The 15214-nt window shown below is 55.4% G+C and overlaps 1 protein-coding gene across 3 annotated transcripts; it reads left to right on the top strand.

The window, feature by feature from the left end:
* Window positions 1-625: 625 nt before the first annotated feature.
* Window positions 626-10287, top strand: LOC140708767 (TBC1 domain family member 3B-like). 3 transcript variants are annotated; one of them, XM_073005558.1, is made up of 14 exons: window positions 626-792; window positions 955-1037; window positions 2334-2373; window positions 2862-2942; window positions 3399-3506; window positions 3836-3945; window positions 5188-5236; window positions 5762-5882; window positions 6597-6691; window positions 7020-7106; window positions 7577-7676; window positions 8044-8196; window positions 9176-9531; window positions 9718-10287. In XM_073005558.1, the coding sequence occupies exons 1-14, from the start codon at window positions 703-705 to the stop codon at window positions 9970-9972; spliced, it is 1728 nt and encodes a 575-aa protein (XP_072861659.1). In that variant the 5' UTR covers window positions 626-702; the 3' UTR covers window positions 9973-10287. The 3 variants fall into 3 exon arrangements, with proteins under 3 accessions (XP_072861659.1, XP_072861658.1, XP_072861660.1); XM_073005557.1 differs by having other exon boundaries at window positions 2151-2373; XM_073005559.1 differs by lacking the exon at window positions 7020-7106.
* Window positions 10288-15214: the final 4927 nt, after the last annotated feature.

The raw sequence follows: 15214 nt of genomic DNA, 5'->3' as shown, positions 1-15214 counted from the left end.
CATCCAGGTGTTCTCCGGGACCAAGGACCCACTCTCCTTCCACAGTGACCTGGGAAAATGAAGCCCCCTCCTGTAGGGACAGTACAAAATAGTGGAGTCCACAGTTCCTCCCCGAGTGAGGGTTTCCCCTAGCACAATAGATCATTTTCATCCCCCAAACCGAACACCCTCCTGCTCAACTGGCATTATTCCTAAAGTGACTTCACAGTTCAGACTGAAGGGCCACGGGAGCCAAAGTGATGAGTGGAGTAGAACTGAGCAGTCAGGAGAGATCTTGTTCCCTGTAGAAAACTGGACATCTCTGTGGTCCCCGAGCATCCCAGAAGGCCGATTGTACAGCGACCTCTGGTCGCTGACCTCAGTCTCCCTCCACATCCCTGGAATAGCCCATCATGGGCCTTTCACCCTTGGCAGGTGGACACTATTCAACCTGCTGGGGCAGGTGTGTCCCCATTTCATGGCAATTGGGGATGATGGGATTCTCTGTCCAGGTCCCACTGTCCTCAAGTCCTTGGGATGATGCCCACCCCTGCTTGGGACTGGAGACTCCAGACACTCATGCAGGTGCGGGACACTAGGTCTGGCACCTTTTTACCTGGGGAAAGTGATGGAATCAGGGTTACATGGCCAGCCAGCATCTGGGAGCCTGGCGGGAACGGTTCAGGTGTTCTCTGAAACTCTCAAGTACAATGTAACTTTTAGATGATTTTGTTTCACAGGATGGTAATCATAGAGGATGCAGATAGTTTGTGGGCACAGGAGCGAGAGAATATCATCATGAACTATGAGAAGGTACAGGTGGGTCTGCTCCTTGGAGGGAGGCCTCTTCCAGTGCGCCCTGGTCAAAGGGTCCTGGGCTCCCTAGGAGCACAGAGTGGGCACGGGTGGCTACTACCCCCAGGCCCTTGCACCCTTTGACTTGGGCCCCTCACCAAGCCTCCCTCTGGGTTGCAGGGACACCTAGCTGGGCTGCCAGAGGACATGGGGCCTGGGCCTGTTAGAATCTACAACAACATTGATCGCTTTGGGATTCTGCAGTGAGTCTTCTGTGCTCCCCTCACCCCTGAAGCACCTGTCTCAGCTCAGGGATGGGTTTGCTTTCAGAAAGGCCTTTCCGAGGCGGGACTGTCTCGCCAGATCAGGCCAACCTCCTTTCCAGGGTCAGAACTCCTCCCTGGCTCCCCTGCAGGTCCAGCCCCAGGTTGCTGTTAGGCCAGAGGTGCGGGGCCCATCTAGGGAGCGGGTGGGAATGGAGACTGGGCTAGGTCAGGCCCCTGGACTCTCAGCAGTTCTGTCCCCAAGTCAGCACAAGAGGAGCGGGGCAGCCTGAGGGTCTGGCCATGTCTACTTGGAAACAACCCCAGTGAAATCCAAGGGTTCTGGCTACAGGGTGAGGGGACGCCTGGCCTAGCCTCAGGGCTGTTGTCCAGCAGGTCTCTGAGGGCCCACCGGCCCCTGTCCTCCCTCATTTTCCTAGAGCTACAGCCCTCACTGTCCCCTTGGAGAAGGGGGAAAGGCATGGGAACAATGGGAGCGGTGGCCCTAGGAGAATGGAGGAGAAGATGGGCAGGGACCTGTTATGGGCATCTCACCGTGAGGCCAGGGAGGCAGCCGGGCTTGTGGCTACAGACCCTGGGTCTGGTGCTGGGAAGGGATCTGGGGCCAGGTAAGAGGAGCCCAGCCAGGAGTCCATCCCTTAGGGATCACAGGATGGAGAGACAGAGGATCCCGGGGGAGGTAGGGTGGGAGGGAGCTGATGAGCGGCGCCACTTCTGAAACGCAGGGTGTGTGGGTCAGGTGCAGGGAGAGGCAGGTGGATGCGGGGAGTCAGAACCTTGGGGCTGTCAGGCCTTGGGGCTGTCAAGTGGGATGGGCCCCTGGTGCACCAGGAGTACACCGGGCAGGTCTCACGGCAGGCTCCCTTGACCCTGGTGGGGTGATGCAGTCACTCCCTGAGGGACTCCTGTGAGGGCCCTGTCGCCCACCCTGGGCAGCCCCCATCCCGTCTCAGGCCTGACCTTTCTCAGCTCCAGCGGAAAGCACCACCTCCAGTCCAGGATGGGCAGCCCCATTGTGCAGCCTGACCGCCCCCCACGCCAGGGGCCCCAGTAACCCCAGTCAGGCTGGCCCCACACTCCTTCTTCTCCCAGGTCCTGCCCCTCCTGGGAGTCAGCCCCACAGGAAGGCCCTTGTCCTCCCTTCCCTGTGTCTTTTCCTGGACTGAGCCCTGAGCCGGATAGGGACAGAGCCTGTCCTTTCTGGGGGTTGGGTCCCAGTCTGGGGCAGCTCCAGGCCCTGTGCAGGTCCTCAGTTCTGCCTGCGTTGTCTTACAGTGAGACAGAGCTGCCTCCTGCCACTGCTCGGGAGGTGAAGGTAAGAGCCTGATGCATGGGGAGGGGGCTGAACCAGGGATGTGGGGACTGGGCGGGTGGTCGGTGAGGCAGAGGAGGCAGCTGGCCTGGGCGGTGGCGGGTGAGGCCAACACGATGTCCCTGGGAGGGGCAGCACTCTCTGCTGGACCTGACCCCTGGTTGCTGTAACTTTGGCAGCTTGATAAGATTCCAAAGTGAGAACCACAGTTGTGGCTTGGGGGTGGCTGCCCGCCTGTGTCAGGACCCCACCTAGAGGCTGGGACCTGACCTAAGACTGGTGTGTCTGTGGCCTGAGGATGGCACGTCCCGGGGTCCCAAAGCCAGCCCACTGGTGCTCCTTTGCTCAAAGGCTCTCAGCCCTTAGGGTCTGCCCTTCCCTGGTTCCCTTCAGCTGGGTCCACCAGGGCTCCAGAGCCCAAGACCCAGCATCCACAGGTGGCTCTGGGAAGCTTGGCAGCTCCCCTAACACCAACATTCCTCATTTGACAGCAAATGCGGCGGGAGATAACACGAAAGAGCAAGTGGATGGAAATGCTGCGACAATGGGAGACATATAAGAACAGTAAAAAGGTAATGTGTGGAGGGAGAGGCCCCCGGAACCACTTTCTGCAGAGACAGGGGACAGGCACCCATGGCTATGGCCTGGCACCGTCAGCCTCTCTGAGGGTGGGTGGCACACTGTCCTCACCCAGAGGACTGCAGGCCTGGTCGGTGGTTTGCCTGCCTATTTATGCAAGCGTCACCTTGCTGGGAGGGAATCTGAATCTAGGGCTGGAAACACCCAGAGCTCAAGGCTAGGGATTTCCACCCTGGTGACCTAAAGGAAGGAAAAGGTTCAGATCAGAGTCCCGACTCTGAGTGTCCATCCACTTTTTCAATCCTGAAAAGAGAGACCCTGTCCCAGCTTAATGTCACCTCTAACGAGGAATCATGGAGCCAAAACCAACCATTTCCAGAATCCTCGGGCTCTGGTCCTCACTGGGGTCGCCCCGTGGCCTGTGACACCAGGTTGTTTTCTGCCCACAGCTGATAGATCGAGTATATAAGGGCATTCCCATGAACTTCAGGGGCCAAGTGTGGTCAGTCCTGCTGAACATACAGGAAGTCAAGTGGAAAAACCCCAGAACATACGAGGTACGCTCAGCCAGAGCACAACAAACAGGACAGGCCGTGTCAGGGGCCCAGGTCTCCAGCTGGAGGGAGCATCAAGCCCAGGCTGGCAGGTGGGTGGGATGGTCAGATGCACATCCTGGGCACGGACGGTGGCATAGTCACCACAGACAAACTCGGCTCCGGTGACCCTCCCCGGCTTCAGTAACAAGCCAAAAAGCAGCTTTGTGCAGAAGGAAACCTTCCTGCTTTCCTTCCTTCCCGGAGTGCTGACTGTGGGCCGACTGCCATTTGGGGCAGGGAGTCTTCCATCTGTTCTGAGGCTGCTTCCTCCTCTTGGCCCTGCCCTACAGGTCATGAAGGAGAAGGGCAAGAGGTCATCTGAACACATCCACCAGATCGATGTGGACGTGAGAGAGACACTAAGGACTCACATCTTCTTCAGGGATCGATACGGAACCAAGTAAGCCTATGGGAGCCACAGGGTCTCAGCAGAGATGGAGTGAATGAAAGGGATGGGGGCTTCCCCGGAGAAGGGGCCAGGGTCACCTAGGAGGGATGACAGAGCTGCCAAGACCTCCCCTGACCCAGGGAGCAGCTGGCACCATGAAATGAGGACCTGGTTCCAAGCCCTGGGCCAGACTGGAGCATGTGGGGTCAGAAACGAGGAGGACCCTGAGGAGACAGAAGTCAGCAAACAAAATCATGCACAATGGTGAAAGGTGCTCTCCCTGACCCACGGGGACCCATGGTAGGACCCATGGGAGGGTGGCAGGATTGAAGGCCCATGAGCCTCTCCAGGCAACACTGACAGCACCAAATGCTGGGGCAATTAGGGGTCCTGGAAACTGTCATCCTGGTCTGCTGGGAACATGACATGGCACAGCCCCTTTGGCAGCCAGTTTGGCAGTGACTCACAAAGCTCAATGGACTTGAACCACGTGTCCCCAAAGTATCACAAATATTGAACCCACTGATTTGAAAACTGATGTCCACATGAAACCTGCATGCCACGTCCACTGCTTGATTCATCGTCACTCACACAAGGAGCCTTCGGGGACGGTCTTCAACATGGGAACGGGGAGAGCAAGGCTGGTCCTCCCTCCAAACGGAAGACACAGTGAGAAAAGGGAATGAGCCAGTGATGCCCGCACGAACGTGGGTGGATCCTACATGCATTTTGCTGAGGGAAAGAAGCCAGACCCAATAAGCTACCACGTAGGATTCCCATTCCTGGGCCATTCTGGAAAAGGCCAAACCATAGGGACTGACAAGCAGTCTGGGTGGCCGGGGGCTGAGGGATCAGGGAGAGGCCGGGTGCATAGGGGCCACCCTGGAGACTTGGAAGATGAAGGAGTCGCTCCAGGAGGGGCTGAAGCAGTCGCCAGGAGACTCTGCCCATTGATTTAGAACCGTGGAGGAACTGTACATCCAAAGACTGAGCTGCCGTGTGTGCAAATTGAAAAAAAAAAATTATTCAGAGTATAAAGGAGCAGGCAAGTCACGGTACAACTGGGCTATCTGCATGTCACAGATGTGGATTTTCCTGAAACATTTCCTCAAAGTCAAAGACCCTGAAGAGCTCACTGCTTATCTGGTGAATCATCTGAACCTGAAATGGGATTTGTTGTCAGGCTTTGTAGACAAACTGAAACTAACGGCATCTGCACAAAACAAACAAAAGCCTCCTTTCTCTGTCTCCTAGGCAGCGGGAACTATTCTACATCCTCCTGGCATACTCGGAGTATAACCCGGTGAGTATTCCCGGCAGTGATGTTTCCAGGCAGTATTTCCCTGTTCACAGGAGTGGGTGTCTGGTGGGGGTGTCGCTGCTTCTTTTAAAGTTAGTATTTGTGACCCACCAGGATATAGGAGGCAGGACTCCAGCTCACTGCTGGCATAAACCTCCAAGCAAGGGGGTGGCCTCAAGGGGTCAAGCTGAGACACAAAGGAGTCGGGGCCTGGACTCCTGGTGTCACCTGGGTCTGACCACCACTTCTCCGAACCAGAAATGACGCCCTCCTCCTGGGGCTTCACCCAAGCCCGGGAGCATGGCAGGGTCACAGGCAGGACGGTGCCATCAGGAGAGATTTTGGACAAGGTGCTGAAGTGCCTGATGGACTTGGCTCTTGTCATGAAATGAATTTGCACCCTGAGGAAGCCTCTTCTTCAGAGGAAGCCTCCCCAGTCACCTCTCCCGTCTCCAATGACATGAGTCCTCCCAGGTGACCTCAGTCCTCCCAGGTGTTGTCCTTTCACGGTGACTCTGGCTCTTGCAGGAGGCGGGCTACTGCAGGGACCTGAGCACCATCGCGGCCTTATTCCTCCTGTATCTGCCTGAGGAGGATGCATTCTGGGCACTGGTGCAGCTGCTGGCCAGGGAGAGGCACTCCCTGCAGGGTAAGTGGACAGCTGCCCATGGGACCTCATACAGCCAGACCCAGGGATGGCCACCCTGGCCAGGTGATCTCGGCTTTCAGCCAAGGTACCTTCCTTGTGTAGGCAGCTCCTTGGGAGTCTTCAGGGTGTCTCTGCTGAGGGTCTCACAGGAGTCCGCGGCTGACACCCAAAGCCCAAGTCAGACGACTTTCATCCCCATCAGCGGAGGGCATCTCATCCTCCCCGTGGCCACCCTCTGTGTCCTGCTGCCACGCCCTCTGGCTCTGATTCTGTGTAGCTGACTCTCCCCCCACCCCGAGAGTCCTCCTGCCCTCCAGCTGCCCAGGCTCGTGTTGCCCTTGGTGCCCACAAATGGGCCGACCAAGCCCAGGTGGCAGCATCTCCCCATCCCGTGTCCCCTGGCCCGACCCCACTTCCAGGAGACGACCAGGAAGCCCAGCACCCGCCCTGTTCTGGCCGCCATGTGGTGGCCTCAAGTCAGGCTTGCCCTTTTTGCACCCTGGTCCAGGAGGCCTCTAGGGAAACCTGCAGCCAGACTCCAGGGGATGTTCCTGACCAACCTCCCCAGGGCAAAGGCTGCATGGTGGGGTCACCAGATGGGAGGGTGAAAGGCCTTGCGGTTTGGGGGCCTCTCCAGCTGCCCAGCTCTTCCAGCTGATGGCTCCACATCTTGGGGAAAGGCTCTGATTTCTTGACGGGCTGGGGGCTTCTCAGGATTCCACAGCCCAAATGGCGGGACAGTCCAGGGCCTCCAAGACCATCAGGAGCGTGTGGTCCCCACGTCACAGCCCAAGACCATGTGGCGTCTGGTGAGTTTATGGCGTCTGGTGAGCAAGCTTGGGCTCTTCTCCAGAGGACCTGCATCCCGTGGGGCTGGTGACTGGCTGAGTCCCAGCCACTGGCTGACCTGGGATGTCGGGTTCTCCATGGGCTGGGAGTTGGTCTATAGGACAGAGACACAGGGATGGGGGCCCAGCTCCCGCAGAGCAGGGCAAAGGACAGTGTGTCCACCGGGAGTGTGGGAAGGGGACGGTGTTGTGGGGAGCCCTGGACACCGCCCATTGTTCTGCACTAAAGGAAGGGTCTTCAGAGGCCCTGGAAGAGGGAAGTTTTTAGGGCAGCCCAGGGGGCCCTGAGCACCTCTGTTCCTCCCATCAGGACAAGGAAGGTCTTTTCACGCAGAGTTCCTCGTTAGGCTGGCTTCTCCAGATGTTGAATGACGGGGTAAGAAGGCACAGGGAGACCCTGGCTCAGGGACCCTCCTTGCCCTGCAGTGCCCTGCTTCCCCAGCCCGGGGGTCTGGCTCACCCACAGCCCACAGGAGGCTCCGCCCACAGGGGGGTCCCCACAGGACACCCAAGCAAAACCCTCTGCCCAAGAGGGTTCATCCCAGGGCAATAACTGGGACTCAGGATGAGCCTTATAGGCAGACTGGGCCAAGAACTGACTTGGGAGGGATCAGGGAAGCCTCAAGCCCTGGGCAAGCCCCTCTCTCCAGGAGCCACACCCCCTCTCCAATGAGTGCCCCCCATGAGGAGCTGCAAGACCTTGTCTGACCCAGCCTCCTGGAGGACTCAGGAAACCCTCATGGGGAAGGTTACTGACTCTGGGGACTGAAGCCCCAGTGGGCTCAGTTTGAGCCACCAGCCCCAGCCTGGAAGGGCTACAGTCTCCCACACCTACTATCCCCACAGATCTCTCTTGGGCTCATCCTGCGCCTGTGGGACGTGTATTTGCTGGAAGGAGAACAGGTGTTGATGCCGATGACAAGGATTGCCTTTAAAGTTCAGAAAAGTAAGTCTACATGTGCCCAGTGGGGCCTGGGGAGCCCTGAGGTCAGACCCCGACTTACCCGAGGGCAACTTCCTCACACTGTCCTCGTGATCCTCTGTTCTGGCTCAGAGGGAGGTCTGGCCAGGTGGGCTGGGCAAGGCACAGTGACACCGAGCCCGTCCCCAACATGGCCCAGATGAAAGTCAGGAGTGTCCTGAGCACTTCCCTACCCACTTCCCCTGGCCACAGTCTCCTGTGCACATCCGAACCCCCGGGGTGGCCACAAAAGATTCCCACATCGCCTAGTGGGAGACTGAAGTGGCCATGGGGTATCAGCTGTGCCCCCTCCCAGGGAACTCTCCTGGCCTGATGTCCACCCTGTCCCTAGAGCGCCTCACGAAGACGTCCAGGTGTGGCCCGTGGACACGGTTTTGGAACCAGTTCTTCCATACCTGGGAGTTGGATGATGACTCTGTGCTCAAGCATCTTAGGGCCTCTATGAAGAAACTAACAAGGAAGCAAGGGGACCTGCCACCCCCAGGTGGGCTCCAGTGCCATGTCCCCTCCCATGTCACCCTCTGGGGCAGTTAATAGTGGGAGAGTCCCCGAGACCCGCAACCCTAGTACCTGGGCCTTCCTCTTCACCTTTTCTTCCTCCTCTTCCTCCTGGACTCTAAGAAAGTACAGAAGGCCCACCGGTCCTCAGGGCAGGCGCTCAGTGCGTGTGTACTGGATGTGATGTGCACGCAAGAGGGGGATGTGGGCATGACCCTCCAACAAGCACCTTCCCACATTCCGCAGTGTCTCTGTCTCCCCATCACAAGGCAGTCAAGGGCACTAAAGAATCCAGACCCATTTGTGGATAACCCCAGGCCTCCCTGCAAGCAGCCACAGCCTCAGAGAGCAGCAGAGGCCCCTCACTGCTGCACACTCCTCCAAGGTTGCCAGGACAACCAGCCTTGAGCCAGGGAGACAAGGGAATCCGGTGTCCCTGACCCCAGAGCATTCAGGGAGAGGGCACAGGCAGGACCCCAGGCGAGAGCCAGAGCCAAGAATTCAGGCAGATGTGGGAACGGTCAGTCCTGGCATGGACTGGGCAGCCCAGGAAGGCAGAGGGTGACCCACCTCCAGGTCCCATCACCCACTGTGGAGATGGGTCCCCATGTGAGGTGACAAGGGGCTGGGTGACATCCAAGTTCCCTCCCACCTGAGTTCTCACTGGGGGCTGTATCCCTGGTCCAACAGCCCTGGGACGAGCGTGTGTGGTAGGAAGCCGCCAGCCAGTCCAAACCCTGGGGGCAGTCCTAGGAGCTACCTGTCATGCCCTGACAGCTTCCCCATGCCAGGTGGCACACACCCCTCCCTCTGGGATCAGCAGACTACAGGCGTGTCCTCAGTGTCAGGCCCCGGGGGCCACACAGAGACCCCGAGGACTCCAGAGACCCAGGCAGGTGGGGCCCAGCCGGGAAAGGCCTGCATGGGCTCATTAGAGACACTGACCACGTCTGTTTTCCTTTCAGCCAAACCCAAGCAACGGTCCTCAACACCCAGGCCTGTGCTGGCTTCACATGGCAGGATGACCCTCTGCAAGGGGGACAGACAGGCCCCTCCAGGCCCACCAGCCCGGTTCCAGCGGCCCATTTGGCTAGTTTCCCCACCATGGGCACCTCGTTCTTCCACATCCTGTCTTGGTGGGGCTGTCCGGGAAGACACCTGCCCTGTGTGCGCTTGGGGTGTGCCCAGCCCGGCCCCGGCTCAGAGAAGACCTCAGGGTTCCTGGAGATTCCTGGAGTGGAACTCGATGCCCCGGCTCCCGACGGACCTGGATGTAGGGGGCCCTTGGTTCCCCCATTATGATTTCGAACAGAGCTGCTGGGTCCGTGACCCTTCTGAATGTGTCCTGGATAGCCCCAGGACTGTGGGACAGGGCCATCTCGAGAAGCCCACGGGGACCCTGACACCAGGCCCTGCCCAGGCCCATCAGGACTGAGGGAGGCAAGGAGATATCCCACTGCAACAGGGCACCCTGTCTACGGAAAAGAGACTTGCACCCAATTTCTAGAATGGCACCGTACCCCAGGAGGACCAGCTGGCCACCTGCTGGCAGGCGGAACACCCTGCGGAGGGGGTTAGATTGGCTTTCACTGCACTGAGCCACAATGTGGACATGGACTTCCAGCCCTGCACTGCACCCAGCACTGATTCCAACCAGGACACCCCCGTCACAGCTAGGGACGAGCAGCAGTGCGCTCCCACCTCAGGGCCTTGCCTCTGCCGCCTCTACTTGGAAAATTCTCAGTTCCCTCCAGCCTTCTAGAAGCATCTAGGGCAGGGTTCATGGCTGGATAACTTCCTGAGGCTTAACAACCCAAGCAAACTTCACGTCCTCATTTTATTTTTTGTTAAACTTACGAAAATTGATTAAGAAAGTGTGCAGCTCGAAAGACCTTCACAGATGGAACACACCAGCCCCCAGATCACAAAGCCAACCATGCCCAGCCCCTCCCAGCACCCCCAGCCGTGTGACCAGCTTTCTGAATTCTGACGACACCGTGTGCCTGCCTTTGTATTTTCAACTCATAGATGGTTAACCCCCTACATGTTTTAAAATAAATGTTTTCTGTTGAAATTATTTTAGATATAAAAGATTGAAAAGGCACTACAGTGACCTGCTACACCTTCCATCCAGCTGCCCCTAATAATGATGTTTTGCAGTACCATGGCACATAGCGAATTTAGACTGGGTGTGGTGTCTCACACCTGTAATCCCAGCAATTTGAGAGGTGGAGGCAGGACGTTCAGGTTCACTTGAGTCTAGAAGTCTGGGACCAGCCTGGGAAACACAGGTGGACCCTGTCTCTAGAGAAAAGTCAAAGAAATTAGTCAGGCATGGTGCCGTGTGCCTATAGTCCCACCTAGTCAGGAGGCTGAGGCAGGACTGCTGGAGCCCATGAGTTCCAGGAAGCATGAGCCATGACTGCACCACTGCACTCCAGCCTGGGTGACTGAGTGAGACTTCCCCTCTTAAAAAAAATTAGCAGTTCAACAGGAGTACAATCCTATTAACTAAATAATAATGTGAACTATTATCTAAGGTTATTAAGGCTGGGATTATCCCATTTTTGCCCAACTTCTCATACCTGTCCCAAGATCCCACCTCGGACTCACCCTCTGCCTTCAGCTCATGTCTCCTCAGCTTCCTCCAGATGGTCCAGCAAACACACACCTGGGCTGAATGGTAGAGCTGATTGCTCGTACACAAGGGGAGACCTGTGGGCAGGGGTTTTCAAACTTATACAGCAAATGATTTTTCCATGGTGTTCTGGAGAGCACCCTTTGAGAAACACTTTGACAGTGAATCCAGGCCCCAGTATCCATCAGCTGCTCTAGTGAATTTTGTGGAAGCTCAGTGAACACCTGCTCTGCAGGGTGCATGTGAAAGGGGTGAAGATGAGTAAGCTGAAGGTAAAGAAGACAGGACACAGGGGGTCTGTTGAAGCTCCATCCCCTGCCTTCAGCACTGACGGATCAAATCCAACTCTTAGGGAATGGTGGCCACCTGCTGGGCCAGCTCCAGGCTCTGAGGATCTGAGAGTGAGTGATGCAGAGCCAGGCCTTGCCCTTGAGGAACTCTCCAGCGTACACCTCCCTCTACCCTCCCAGCACCCTGCAAAGCAGGCGTCAATGTCATTGTTAATGCATAGAGGAGGAACCTGACTGTTAGACAGGTTCATGGGTTTTCCAGGGTTGCACGGCTTCTGGGGGACTAATGTGACCCTGAGGACACGGCACAGGCCAGTGTAATGCCAGGTTGGAATGCGCTGTGATCTGTGCCATGTAGAGGCCTAGGCCAAGGTGGGAGTGACTGATGACCAGCTCAGCCAGGTCACTGAAAACACTCTTGGGTCCTCCCCTGCTGGCTCCCAGGAGTCCGGAACTGCCAGGAGGGTGGTTCCAGGTCCCCCATCCTCAGCTGGGTGTGTCTGGATAGAATAACAAGGCGAGGGCACATTTCCCCGGGCATTCCCTCCAGGTGCCGCTGTGACCTGCTCATTCCAATTTTCTGGAAATATTTCCACACACACAGAATTGCAAGTAGCAGTGGACGTGGTGAGAGGCGTTTGGACATGGGATAGGCAGTATTTTGGAGGCAGAGCCTCCAGGACTCGCCGATGGGTTAGCTGCAGGGCTTGAGCGGGGAAGGAGAATCGAGGATGATGTGTTCAAATCGGTCCATTCACTTCCTCTGCGCCACGCCTGTGCTGGGCACTGGGAGAGACAGATGAGCCCAGGATTCCTGGCCGGGGGGAGTTTTGGGAGGAAGCCCAGAGTGTCTACTGGGAGCTGAGGACTTGGGTCCACCTCAGCGCCATCCAGGTTCTCTGTATGGATGAGTATAAGCTGAGCTGCCTGGAGGAGGAGCAGCTGCTGTTGGTGGTGACCAGCACGTTCTGGAATGGAGACTGCTCTGGCAACAGAGAGGTGGGTGGCCTGAGGTCTGGATGGTCTAGAAGGTTTTAGGGCCCAGAAGGACCCAGGAAAGGGTCTGGGGGATACAGGATGTCCTACGGACGGTGTTTGGAAGTCAGTGCTCAGGTCACTCCGGGTCACTCAGGTCATTTGCCAGCCTCTGTCATAATTATTGCCACGTGAGAGTGCCACCTTTCCTATGACGTATTTTTGTGTTTCTGTGGATGGCCTACTTGTTCGTATTTACAAATTCATGTTTAAAAGAAACTTCTATCACTCTCACAAATGGAAAGCCAGCAAAATATAAATTCAATGAAAACAAAATGAAGTCAATGAATTTTAGCTAGATACTATTCCCTGACCAAGGCCTGCTGGAGGTGGTACAACCAGGGTTTGAATTGAGATGTGCCAAGCTTCTGAGTTTCTTCTCTTTCCCCCACACCAGGGCTCCTGAGTACTGCATTACTGACATCAGGGGCCAGACAGTTCTTTGTGATGGGGCTGTCTTGCGCCTGGCAGGATGTTTAGCAGCTTCTCTGGCCTCCACCCACTGGAAGCCAGGGGAATGCAGAAGAGGCTCCTCCTTCTCTCATTTAGTCCTCAGGACAATATATGACATAAATGTTGTGTCTTTTATTTTATAAATGAACAAAATGAGACTCAGAAAGGTTTAAGTGAGTTACCTGAGAACACACCGACAGCAAGAGGTAGAACTAGAAAGTGAACACAGGTGTCCACATGGGACAACAACAAAGCTCAGGTTCCAGCTTCCTTTGAGTCTCTCATTCCAACAATTCCCATCGTCTGGATATGAGCTGAAGTACAGGAAACCTGGGGCTGAACTCTCCTCCCATCAGGTCTAGGAGCCTCAGACCAGAAGCCCAGCCCATGGTCTCCCAGTCATCAGGCCCCTGGAGTGAGCTGGCATCCACACTAGCCTGGTTTCCCAAAGCTACAGGGATGCCAGTCTCCCTGCGGATGAACAAAATGAAGGGCATTTGCTTCTCCTGCAGGCTGTCGGGATTGAACACAGATTCCTTTTCTTGCTCTCTTCTCCTGCAGCACAAAACAGAGTGGTCCATCCCCCTCCCGGTGTCCTGAGGCTTTGTTGTGTGTTCTCTTTAATTTCTCCCAGTCCCGCAGTGCACCCCACCCTCATCTCCGTGGCAACCTTTCTGCTCTATCCTCTCAACACCTGGACCACAAGAACACTTGGGAAGCCCCTTAACGAGCTACATTCCAAATGGTCATTCCCCCGTGTCCTCAGCCAGTGCCCAGGCCCAACTTGCTCTCCTGGGGTGACTTACTCTCCTGCCCAATATGGTTTCATCATCTGTAAATTGGGGATAATGAAAGTCTTGATCCTGATATTTGACCCTCAAAGCAGAAGTAGCAAGCTCAGCCAAGTCACTTAAACAAGAGGAGACGTTCCTTCTGAACCGAAAGGGCACTGGTCACAAGGGCCACTCCTTTTTCTTTCAGGCCCCTCCAGCACACCCTGGGCTCAGCCAAAGAAGAGACTCAGGCTGTGCTTCTGTGCTGTCAGGATAACATAGGTACCTAGTCCTCGACCCTGCGACTTTAACCGTTTCCTACCGTGGCTCAGTTCTACAGCTTCAGAGACACAAGGTGGCTTTTGCTCAAAATAACCTTTGATAGGTTAAATTACTCCTCTGCCACTCTAAGTCTGCATAGAACAGTTCTAAGTAAGAGATATTTATTCCTCTGATACCCAGGAAGGGAAGAAAAGGCAATGACATTAACCGTGTGTTGGACTTCAGCCTCTGGAAAACCCTGGTATTGGCTACTGCCAGTGTAACCTGGGATAGCTTCACAAACATCAAGCGATGCCAGGAGGCCCTGCTTCATTCAGGGAGCAGGGAGTCGGGACAGGCTGCATATCCGTTCTTATTCAGCAGAGACACTTCCTCTTTATCTATTTCTGGGTGAGAACCAGCACCATTTCCCTGGTGACAGGGGCCCCAGCTAGGAACCATACCGGGTAGGATGCTACCCTACCCTAGACACCCAGCAGGGAAAATGCCATTTTGCAGATGCAGGAGTGGTTAGAGTTTGAAATGTTCATGCTGGACTACAACACCACGTGGGTTCTCAACTGTTTATGAGTTTCTGCGCTCAGGCACATAAGGCCTCTGCAGAAGCAACCTGAGAGTGCACCTGAAACGGCATGGCTATGTGTGTCTGCTGGGGAATCCTAGAGAAGGTTTCTGTTCAATATAGACCTCAGGGCCAATTTAGCCTGGCCCCAATCCCAGCACCGCCACTCACCAGCCTTGACTGTCAGCAAATCACTTTGTTCTCTGAGTTCCAGCTCCCTTGTCTCTCTAATGGGAATTGGATATCTCACTATAACCCTGCTTTTGTGCAACTGGCACACATGAGTCGCTTGCTAAGTGTGAAAATCCCTCTTCTCCTTCTGTTTCCCTGCTGATCAACAGATGTGGCCGAAAGCTGACTTTAGCCAAAAGTTAAATTTTTGCAAAAATTTAATATAAATTTATATTAAATATAGAAATAGGAACAAAAGAGCTAAATCTGCCTGTGTTACAGGATCTTCGCTGATGCTAAGAGCTCAAAGACCTGGGTCAATTACATAGTCTCTTTCTCTGCCAAGCCAATTAAACAGCCCCTAAAATAAAGGCTATGGGTCTTGGGTTCTCCCAAAACTTTGAGAAATAAAGAGGGGGCCTCTGTGCTGGGTTGTGTGAATTGCACCTCTCACCTGACAGTGGCTTGTGGTTTCCCTGGAGTCTAAAAACTACATGATGCTCAATGGGAAGTGGCTGCTTTCTGACTGGTATCATTGGATCTGTGCCATGGACAGTCATTGTTGGCCCAGAAATCTGTACTTATTTCAGGCTGGTCCAACTTCAAAAAATAATGTGTCTGCTCTACCACTGTTCCCTCTTCACTGAGCTTCCCTTTCTCAGTTTCATGCTGAAACCCCAAGAATCACAAATATTGCCTTTCTACAAAATGCACCATGATGTAACCCCAAAGTCTTCTGGCCTCGCCAGCCTATAGGAAGGAATGAAATTACATCTGAAATACAGCAGGAGCTGCCACTC

This window comes from Chlorocebus sabaeus, chromosome 16 (genome assembly GCF_047675955.1).
Source record: "Chlorocebus sabaeus isolate Y175 chromosome 16, mChlSab1.0.hap1, whole genome shotgun sequence".
In the NCBI taxonomy this organism is placed as follows: domain Eukaryota; kingdom Metazoa; phylum Chordata; class Mammalia; order Primates; family Cercopithecidae; genus Chlorocebus; species Chlorocebus sabaeus.
Note: the sequence above shows the minus strand (reverse complement) of the source record. Positions and strands in the feature narration are given on the sequence as shown.

Excerpts from the sequence above, each read along its gene's own strand:
- LOC140708767 (XM_073005557.1), top strand. The coding sequence starts at position 703 with ATGATTTTGTTTCACAGGATGGTAATCATAGAGGATGCAGATAGTTTG. Across the intron at positions 2,943-3,398 it reads CATATAAGAACAGTAAAAAG|CTGATAGATCGAGTATATAA; the intron begins GTAATGTGTGGA and ends TTCTGCCCACAG. Across the intron at positions 5,883-6,596 it reads GGAGAGGCACTCCCTGCAGG|GATTCCACAGCCCAAATGGC; the intron begins GTAAGTGGACAG and ends GGGGCTTCTCAG.